Source organism: Branchiostoma lanceolatum, chromosome 1 (assembly GCF_035083965.1).
Source record: "Branchiostoma lanceolatum isolate klBraLanc5 chromosome 1, klBraLanc5.hap2, whole genome shotgun sequence".
Taxonomy (NCBI): domain Eukaryota; kingdom Metazoa; phylum Chordata; class Leptocardii; order Amphioxiformes; family Branchiostomatidae; genus Branchiostoma; species Branchiostoma lanceolatum.
In genome coordinates, this window is record NC_089722.1 from 3,379,139 (window position 1) to 3,390,328 (window position 11,190).

General features: G+C 40.7%; 1 protein-coding gene across 1 annotated transcript; it reads right to left on the reverse strand.

Annotated features, from left to right (window-relative positions):
- Positions 1 to 2,078: 2,078 nt before the first annotated feature.
- Positions 2,079 to 8,866, reverse strand: LOC136429980 (adenosine deaminase-like). The gene is made up of 11 exons (XM_066420178.1): positions 8,722 to 8,866; positions 8,139 to 8,200; positions 7,625 to 7,747; positions 6,817 to 6,935; positions 6,269 to 6,394; positions 5,610 to 5,737; positions 4,933 to 5,004; positions 4,657 to 4,758; positions 3,891 to 3,958; positions 3,547 to 3,676; positions 2,079 to 3,110 (listed from the first exon to the last, which is right to left on the reverse strand). Exons 1-11 carry the CDS (start codon positions 8,749 to 8,751, stop codon positions 3,033 to 3,035), a joined length of 1,038 nt encoding a protein of 345 aa, XP_066276275.1. The 5' UTR covers positions 8,752 to 8,866; the 3' UTR covers positions 2,079 to 3,032.
- Positions 8,867 to 11,190: the final 2,324 nt, after the last annotated feature.

An 11,190-nucleotide genomic window follows, 5' to 3' on the forward strand; every position in this document is an offset into this window, starting at 1 on the left:
GGTGTCGTCGTATGCTTAAAGTCAGCATAACTGTAGAACGTGTAGATGGATTGTAGTGATATTTGGTATGTGGGTATGCGCTGGGAGGAGAATGGTCAAGGTCGATTTTGGGCCCCCTGGTTTGTGTCCCTGGAACTGCAATGGCCTATTTGTAAAAATGTTCTAAAGGGGTTTAACTGAAGAGAGGAACAACAGATTTTCATGTTATTTGGTACGCTGGTAGGTTGGATGGAGATGTACACACTGAAGTTCAAATCATGCGAAGTTATTGTGTTTGCGTGTGTGTGCGCGTGTGTGTATGTTTGTGTCACCGTGTTTGTATGTATGTGTCACCGGAAGCTTAAAATCAGCATAACTGAAGAACGTGTGGATGGATTGAAATGATATTTGGTATGTGGGTAGGTGCTGGGAGGAGAAAGGTCAAGGTCGATTTTGGGCCCCCTGGTATGTGTCACTGGAACTGCAATGGCGTGTTTGTAAATATTTTCAAAGGAGAATAACTGAAGAAAGGAGCGACAGATTTTCATGTTATTTACTATGCAGGTAGCTTAGACAGACATGTATACAATGAAGTGCAAATTATGCAAATTAGACTTAATTTGCATAAGTAATGGCGAAATCTATATTTGCAGTCTTATCCATTGCATTGCCATCTGTTACTTGTAGTAGCTATTGCCATCTGTTACTTGTGGTAGTGAAAGTGGGTCAAACAGGTGTGGGTCATACCATTGAGCGATATAGAATGGGGGGAACTGGTCTCACGAAAAACAAAGTTTCATGGAGATGTTGGGTCCTATGACTCTTGTTGCAAATATTTGATCACTAACATTGAGACAGAACCTTATTATCCGACAATTAGACCATATTCTGGATTCCTTCCTCACATGATGGGAAAAATGTAGAACTCTGGATAATGCAGGGGGTTTAAATCGCTACGAAGGCAACCGTACACGAGTTTCCATGGTAATTGTTTATTTGCCCCGTGTTGTGTAGCCATAATTCTGTTATCCAGAGTAAGGCATAATGGCTATAGAAGCTAATCTTAATAGCAGTACAGGAATTGAACTTTGGTGACTGACTGTATGAAATATGAAAATATGTCTTGCTGAATATTCATCTAAATATACTGTATCAGGAAAATGTCACCCAATGCAAATGTTTACTAATCACTATACAATTGGAGTTACGACATTGTGCATAATCTATCATTTGGAGTGCTGTATGTACACGTACCTACTTCAATTTGTAAACTTCAAGGGTTGCATCTGAATCATGAGTGAAATTTGGTATATTTCAATGGAGTCTTTTTTGGCTCATGTGAACATTTATTTCCCACTTCTTTCCTTGATTTTCATTATTTTACCACTACTTTAGTTCTAATAAATTTAAAGTTTTGAAGAACGATGTCTTCTTTCTTTGTTTTAATTCAGACTTAACTGATGTTAATTAAGGTGGCAGTTTACGATAGGCATAACTTGATTCCTCAATTTTAGTACAATAATGTTACAGTGTGCTGAGTCGGATTATGTGTTAATGACTATACTAACTCAAATAGGGATATAATGATCACCAAACAGAGTTGTTAGCTGTTATATTGCCTTAATCTCCTACTTTTTAAGCCTGGACATGTTAGTAACACATTGTTTTTAGTGATCATTCTAGGACAATAGAGATTGTCAACAATTGAAGAAGGGTATGGTATGGCATATTATACATATTGGATTAAGAAATGTTATCTAAATTCATAGTTTTTTTTACCTTTCAAACCAAAATGATATTTACTGTCCAAGGAGGTGATCATCACTTTCCACTAGTTCAGCCATTTTTCTCTAAACAAAAGGTCAAGGTAAGGTCGTTTGGTGTAATACAACCAGCTGCTGCCGCACCACGTGCCTGCAAAGCTGGTGTGCTACGCTGAATGGCAGTTTTACTGGTTTAGTGTGTTAGCTGGTGTGTTGCACCGAAGGGCAGTTTTCAGGCTATACACAGATACAAATAAAGGAGACCTAACCACATACAAAATTTTACAACAATCCATCCATAGTGTATTGAGTTATGGTATAAAAAAATGACAGCAGTTTTCAATCAACCAACATGTTTTATTTGCTTTCTAATACATAATCATGGTACAATAAATCATTTCCTGAGAGTCCAAATCTCAAATCATACATCGTAAGGTACTACATGTACACGTTGAAAATTACAATGGTCCAAATTGTTAAAACAGTATGAATTGGTGACAACATGACAGGATACATACATACTTATCTTTACATAAAATTGATAAAACCTAAAAAATTAGAATTAATCTACCATTTGTTCAATTAGATGTTATAAAACTTCATTTGTATTTTGAATAGAATTTTTACATCTTCCCATATTTCATTCTGTTATTACAATTGGCCACAATGCACTGATAAGATTTAGGTCTTCTTTTTTGGAGACATTGAGGCCAACTTGAAAAATTTGAAAAACTAACCATATTATTGAATCACAATCAGGCACATCATCATAAACATTCTTAATCAAATATAAAACCATTACTAGATATTGTCTCTCTACATTGAAGTTATCATTTGGCAACATAAATCTAAATGACACTAAAAGACCAGGTTTCTAAAAATCTAAAATCATTTCAGTTATAACCAGGGCTCAAAATGCAGGGTGCATATAATATTCACTTTTGTCCACCCAAACTTGAAGCTGTGCACCTAACTTTTTTACTGTGGGTGCACCTAGATACCTGTGTACAGGTAAATTCTTGTACACCAGTATACAGCACATTCTGAAAACCTTTTAATTTGTCTCGCATTACTTGTTTAGAGATTTCCACAATTGAACTTGAGCTCTGTATAAGACAATATACTTCAGACTATTCTCCGAGCAGAGTTTACCCTTCATTCTAGGCAGACAAAAAAAATCATGGCCACTACTAGCCCCCCAACAGTAACCTCTGCTTGGAGAATAACTTCAGGCTGATTTCCAGCTAGGCTTGATATCAGTGCTCCCTTGTCTTATTTGATACACAATCCTTACAAGTTCTGGATATGACTAACAAGTCTGGCTTTGTCAGCCTCTGGTAGGAAACATGCTTTGGCTGCATTCAGATTCTGCGAAGACAAGACAACATTCACTTTTACACAAGTCATGTCAATTTCTTTAACCTTATCTAAACAAATCAAATGAACAGTATTGACTGCTAGTTAAAATGCAGGTTACGTTTTCCTCAAGGTTCATGTGCGTGTTCTTTTGTCACGGTCACGTTAAAGTCAAGAAGGCTAGCATGGATTATCTTGATTGGACTATGAAATGATTAGATTTGGGCCATCTTGCGGCTTGTTATGGTACTGCAGAACAACTTCCAGTTTTGATACTTGTGTTCTGGACATTACAATATGGTGCAAGTTGATTAAAAACTTTGCTATTGTCAGGATTTTTTAGTGTTGGATTAAAGGCTCTTGACAAGGGAAGATAAGAGCTCATTGTACACTACCGTAATTTAAAAGTAACACATCATAAAAGAAAAAAAAATGATTCGCTACTGACCAGAGTAGAAATCAAGGCGTCGTCAAAGCCCCAGTTTTCTTTCACAAATTTCCGTTCTCGGGTGAGTGATGTGAGGAAGACTCTGGGGTCGTCAGAACTGAGCGAAAAGTTGGCACCATCTTTGGCAAACCTGCAACAAAAGTGGTCCAGTTGTGTACATAAAGGTTGGTTTGGAAGAACTAATAACAAATATGACATAAAAGAAATCAGCAACACTGAAGCAGACCCTAATCTCCCTAAAACAGCCTTTTAGCATATTCAATGCAATATTGTCTGCAAAGGATGCAGTTATGTACGTATACAAGTAGTAACATCAACTACCGTACATAACAATGTACAAATACCTCTTGGCTGGGTGCTGTGAGAAGTCTGTCTGTACGGCCCCTGTCATGTAACTGGACACAGGACACACCTGTCATAGAAATCACAACGGAACATCTAAATCACTCAGCACTGTAACTGTTACAGTGGGGTTCAAATGACACTAAATGACTAGGTTAGCGTGGGCGGTCTGTGTGCTGGCGGGCACGGGTTCAATCTCTGGGAGCCAGGAGACTGTTCTACTTGCCGGGAATCGAACCCGAGCCTTGGTGACAAATCCAACCACTAAACCAAACTCTGGATATAGGAGATTCTTTTTACACAACCAGGTAATCTCACCTGCTGACGTTTCGGTGTCTGTCAGACACCTTCTTCAGAGCTTCTGATTGGAGTACTGCTTCTCACCGCTATAAGTCAGCAACGTCAGCAGGTGAGATTACCTGGTTGTGTAAAAAGAATCTCCTATATCCTATATTCTACCAACCTGATGAAATTATTTTTGGAAGTAAACCAAACTCTGTTAGGCACAATAAAGCTACGATCACAATATATATCTAACCTTGCTTGGTGTGTGTTGCCTTCTGTATAATCCTCCCTAGACCATAGATAGATATATCAAGAGATACAGAGGTAACTATCTCTTATTCCCCATGAGACTGTTCTACTCGCCTCTTGTGTTTCAGCACTTCAACACAAAATCAATTATACCAAAAAAAGGAATGATTGTGATTGTGTACTCCTAAGACTTTGAACTTTCAAAGAAAACAATACAACTTAATTATTATTTACCTCGAAATGTATGCCTTCTTTCTTGAGACGCTGATACAAGTCCTCATCATCCAAGACGTGATACCCATGGCCGATACGTTCTGCATGCATCTCTGTCACTGCCTGTGGAATAGAGTTTCATAAGATTATGGTCTTGGTCTCAGTTTATACATTACAAGCCTTGCTACAGCAGGATAACAAAGTTCACACTCAGACATACACGCAAGTACTAACTGAAAGGCCAACAGTTCAAGACACACAGAGTCAAAAACAGTTTAATATTGTTTGCAAATTTACCTCTTCAACTATTTCTGGTCCTCCGACCTCGCCTGCATGTATTGTTCGATGGACTCCGAGTCTTTGTGCCTCCTGTAAACAAAGATACACATGACTGGTTAGCTGTACACAAACATACATAGTAGTATTCTGAGACATTCCAGCAATGGTGGAAGAAGTGTGTGGACTCAAAGGGGCTCTGACTACATTGAGAAACATTAAATGTATCTACATGTATGCAATCATTTCTTCAAGGCTTAGAAATTTCCAGTCGCCCCTTGCACAAATGTACTTTTGATAGAATACAACACAGTGTATTCCTATTGCCTGAGGTAACAAACCGACACGAGGGAGGGCCGGGACCGAGGGTGATGTGGAATACAACTTGTTGTATTCTATATATGTCATACCCATTGGGGAAAACACATGTTTCAATGCAAAATGTGCCAGAAGCTGAGAAAATTTTGTGTCCCTGAACAAAAAAAAATCAAACATCTGAACTTGAATTTTCGACAGTGCCACATGCCAAGCATATTATCATTCAAATCATTCAATGGAAGCCCGTGCAATACAATTTCAAAGGCCAAGCAATACTATAGAATATAGACCGGTCCAGAACACCTGTAACTAACGTTATCCAAGCCCAGGTATAACATAATGATGAAGACACAATCACTGTTAATGACAGAAAGTCTTACCTGGAAGGCCTTGATATGAGGTAGGTTAGCGTCCTCCTTGTACCCAACCGTCCCTCCTGCTATGTCCAACCCCACCACACCATCACTACTGTACTTACTGCACAGCTCCACCATCTCATGGGACCACTCTGGGGAAAGATAACATCATTTTATTAAAAGAATTCTTTGAATTAAAAGGAAAACATCATTTATAAAGGGATTACTTTGATTTCTTAGACAAACAGCACATTCTGAAACATTCCTTGCAGCTGTTTAGCACATGTCGAAGTGAGAAATCTGGATCAGTGCTGAATATCGGCCTATACTACTCCAAGCTTCTCAAGACTAAACAAAGGTTCAAACACGTCAGACAAACCTCAGCCACAAGACTTGAAAGAACTAAAAGAAAAATGACAACAATACAATTTCATAAAATACATTACATCTTTCTTAATTCATTTATTCATATTCATCTCAAGATGGCTAGCTTGCACCTTCAACTTATAAATAAAATAATTTTTCCAAGAGGGTCCAGCATATACAGAGCTGAAGACATATTACATTGGAATCTAAACTTGATCAGTTTATTAACCTTCTGCCTGCTGCCTAACTCTGTAGCCAATAGAGAATGGGGTGCCAAACAGCTACTTCAGTGTGCTAAAGGTTAAGAAAATGTTGACCTGGATGTTCCCTGATGGCACACAGCAGACTTCTGGCCTGTATGTTGAAGTCTTTACTCCCCTGCTGCAGACCTGCGTTAACCAGCTCCACGACCTCGGCTGCAGTCGGCTCATCTCCACTCTCACCTGCAACCAAGAGCAGAACAAGAACAACTTGTCATGAATAAGTCTTGTGAATCAACTAGAAAGATAACATTTGCAAGCAAAATACAGACTTAGTCATAGCATGAAAGTTCATCTGTGTTGGTAAACAATATTATGAAAGAAGACTGAACTTTGAATGACCAACACTAAGAAGAATTGGGGCTTACCAAACACGGAATGGAACCATCTACTACATGTACAGCTTCTGGGGCGTGACTTTGAAGACACAGGTTTGGTCATGTAAAGTTTAGCTTTCTTTCATAAGTACATGATGTTTACCTTCACATGGTCTATTCTAACAAACTACTGCTCTTTATTCTTACTCAACACATTCATATACTTGATATATAATGTAATTAGACACCATAGGGTATGTGAGCAGATGTGGACAGTAAAATGCTCACCTGTGTGATTACTTGTGAGCAGATGTGGACAGTAGCGTGCTTCAAAGTACACAACTCCCTGTTGAGCCTCGTCCTCACACAGCTCGTAGGCTATCCTTCGAATAGCAGCACGGTCCCCGCTAGATACAGGTGGAAACAATTTTCTGTTAACCTCACGTTCCAGGACTATTTGACCTTGATGAAAAAAAACACACAATGTCATGTACCTGACATATATACAACATGATGGTGCTCTTACTTTTGTAAACAGTTTTTTAACGGTTGAAGGAAGTCCTTGTTTTCTTGAAGACAACCTAATTGTACATACCAAAAATCTATCCACAACATCTTGAGTCATATGCTGTCCACAAACATTCTAGGCAAAAGTAAATATCTGTGACATATTTGTTTGTTAGTTCAAGTTTCCTTTCTGTTTCAGTAGTAGGGTATATTTTCACAGGGAGGGGTTGCTAGCCCTTCCCCTTTACAACATGCTTGAATCACATCCTCAGACACAGGACCCCCATGTTACGTCCCTTCCAAATGACCGGTGCAGCCCCAACCGATATGCCCCTCCCAGGATTGAACTGGGGTCTCACAGTTAGCAACTTATCAAAATGAGGAGCTCAACTGTGAGGCTGTCACCAGTCGAGCTTTAGGGGCATCTCTATTTGTGACACATATTGAAGCAATTATTTTCCCACAAATGTTGGCTTTCTAAGGTATCCGGCCTATGTAAAAACATGTTAAAAGGTACATCTGACGGCTCCCATCGTTGCTATATTACACGTTGAAATAAATTTCCTGAAGAAAAGTCGTAAACTCAGACCTGATGACGGGTAGGAGTGTCCCGAACGCGTGGAACATGGAGTCGATGTGGCCGGGTTTGTCCATGCTTACGTGCGGCACTAAGTCATCCACTGTGTCTGCCGGCAATGACAAGCCACGACGCCTGCACAGGAAATATATATCACAAACAGATCAATTCTAAATTACAGGAATGCCTAAGCATTTGCACAAATTTTATAAAATTCGTGAGAATGTTGTAAAAAAAATGCGAAAATGTATTAATCTTGTGAAAATTAACAATTACAATACAAACGGATACTTAGGGCACACCAATTTAATTCCTTGGTTCTCAGACTTTTCAAAATTAAAATATAGCAAGCAGACAACATAAAAACAGAGGGCAGGAAGGAAAACTTGAATATGTCTGATTCATAAAACTGAGTGCTCCCAAGGTGCAAACCTGGTCCTCTGGCTTTCTTTTCGACATCTTTTTCCACTTGAGCATATTTTAAAGAAAATCCGAGAAACAACAAATTAAATTGCTGTGGCCTTACTTGGCAACATCGAGCAGTGTGTCTGTTCGGACTGCACCATCCAGGTGAAGGTGAAGTTCAACCTACAGTAAAAGATAACCATGTTAACACAAGTTTCTTAGACTTAACTTAACATGCTGAAATCTACTTGCAATTTACACACAAAAAAAGCTAGGGTCGGCAGGTGTTCGCTAAGGTCAGTTGAGTAACCAGAAAGGGGCTAAAGGGCATCTTGATAAACCAACAAACCAACATCTTTTCCCTGGGTTGAATCAGTCAGGGGAAACGGGCAAACTCCGCGTGCGGCGATGAAACTCACGTCGTGTATTTATTTCTTCACTTCGCTACCCTCCCACCAAGTAACTTAAATTGTTTTCAAGACCACTATAACACATATGAAGCAACGTCTCGGGCAGGTACTATTCTTTCCTCCTTCTAAGCCATTGGGCTTTGCAGATTTTCATGATTCTTGTAACGTAACGTATCAAAAATGTACGTAGCTCCTTTCGAACTCACACACAATCGCCGTGTGGAGATCTAGACCTGGTTCTTGTAATTGTGAATTATAATTAGAATCTAGAAGGGTAACACTAGTAGTACTTACCCACTTCTTGCTGGGGTCAAATTCAGTCATGTTGGAACTTGAAAGTATAACTTGGATGGCCAACGCCGCAGAAGTGGTGGACTTTGAACCGCGGGGGCGTTGTTTTCAATCACAGCGAACAAGATGTTTACCAGGAAGTAAAGGTCAAAGTGCAAACAGGTAACGTTAGGGCCATGCTGATTTGATTATATGGATGACATCCTCTGGGCACTGCAAAACTGATGCAAGCGTGCGGAAAAAATTAGTTCGGCTCCCCAAAATAAGTTGCCTTCATCATGAAATCTATCTGACCAGGAAGGTTTTTTTTTACTAATGACTCAGCCCTTACAGTCAATAAATTCTTTATTTCTGTTCTTTCACATCTTCTCAGAAGACTTTAGAAAATTTATCACAGAAAAAGTGACATAAATGGACCCACCAACCTTGTTATGTTGAGGACCGAGTCTAAAAAAAGAAAAAAAAAGGCTATTTTGTAGGACATAATGGGAAACACAACAATGATTTTCCTCGGACAAACCAAGGAGGTTTAAACCTCCTTGGACAAACCACGTCGAGAGTCTAAGCAGTTTCATTTTCCTTCCGCAATAGAAAATAGTCCTTTCCACAACTCCAAGAGAGCTTTACCTACCTGATTACCTGACCGAGATGGTTATGTTTTCGGTACCTTTTGTGTGTGTGTGTGTGTGTGTGTGTGTGTGTGTGTGTATGTGTGCGTGAGTGTGGGTGTGTGAATGTGTGTGTATGTGTGTGTGAGTGTGAGTGTGTGTGTGTGTGTGTGTGTGTGTGTGTCAGTGTCTGTCTGTGGATGTCAACGAAAGTACAATTCAATATGGCGCCCCCTAGCGGCTTTCTAAGGTACTGCAGCGAGATTTCCGGTTTTGATATCTCGTGTTCTGGACATGCTGTGGTCGTGATTTTTGAGTGGTAGATAGCTCTTGGGGCAGAGATTTCTTTGCTATTACACTGTGCTGGCTAGTCTTGTATAAGTGCGGACTGTCTATGCTATGCGGTTTTGTAAGTGAAATCCATTTAAGACCTTTTCAGTCACATGTTTTCTCCAGTAAGGTTTATTGAATAGCCCCGCGTACACTATATTCTTGTTAACTCCCTCGAAGTTAGGATTTTGTACCCACTGCTCGATTTTTTTTCAAAATCATATCTGCCCTTGGTGCTGAACACCCACACACAAACATGCCTATCCTTGATACTAATACACGTAACACCATATAAACACAGTCAATCACAACAGCCTTGATGTTGACAACAGCTCCCGACCACAGGCAAACGCGCCCGTCGTTGGTACCAAACACCATCCGTTAACACATCTGTCCTTCGTACTGAACACCATCCGCACACAGGTTAACACACCTGTCCTTCGTGCTGAACGCCATCCGCACACAGGTTAACACACCTGTCCTTCGTGCTGAACACCAACCGCACATAGGTTAACACGCCTGTCCTTCGTGCTGAACACCAACCGCACACAGGGTAACACACCTGTCCTTCGTGCTGAACACCATCCGCACACAGGTTAACATACCTGTCCTTCGTGCTGAACACCAACCGCACACAGGGTAACACACCTGTCCTTCGTGCTGAACACCATCCGCACACAGGTTAACATACCTGTCCTTCGTGCTGAACACCAACCGCACACAGGGTAACACACCTGTCCTTCGTGCTGAACACCATCCGCACACAGGGTAACATACCTGTCCTTCGTGCTGAACACCAACCGCACACAGGGTAACACACCTGTCCTTCGTGCTGAACACCATCCGCACACAGGTTAACATACCTGTCCTTCGTGCTGAACACCAACCGCACACAGGGTAACACACCTGTCCTTCGTGCTGAACACCATCCGCACACAGGGTAACATACCTGTCCTTCGTGCTGAACACCAACCGCACACAGGGTAACACACCTGTCCTTCGTGCTGAACACCATCCGCACACAGGTTAACATACCTGTCCTTCGTGCTGAACACCAACCGCACACAGGTTAACACACCTGTCCTTCGTACTGAACACCAACCGCACACAGGTTAACACACCTGTCCTTCGTACTGAACACCATCCGCGCACAGGTAAACACACCTGTTCTTGGTACTGAACACCATCCGCACACATAACACACTGTTGTCATTACAAAGGACTAGCTCTGCTGACATATAGCTAGAAGTGCAGAATGAATTATAATGGTTTAAAGTCGTGTTAATTGCCTTTCCCAGGGACACAGCGTGGACACAAGGACAGGAACGCCGGAAATCGGTCTCTTGTCCGGCCATTCGACGGCACTAGATTTGATTTGATTTATCTATCTGGCTGTAATAGAAGTACAGCCAGGGCTACCCAACTAGCCGAAGGCTATCATAATGGGTCAACTCCGGTGACTAAACAATATACGACACTAGATCTTACAGCACCCGGTGGAATTATGAGAGTTGAAATTAGCATGTTTACATGA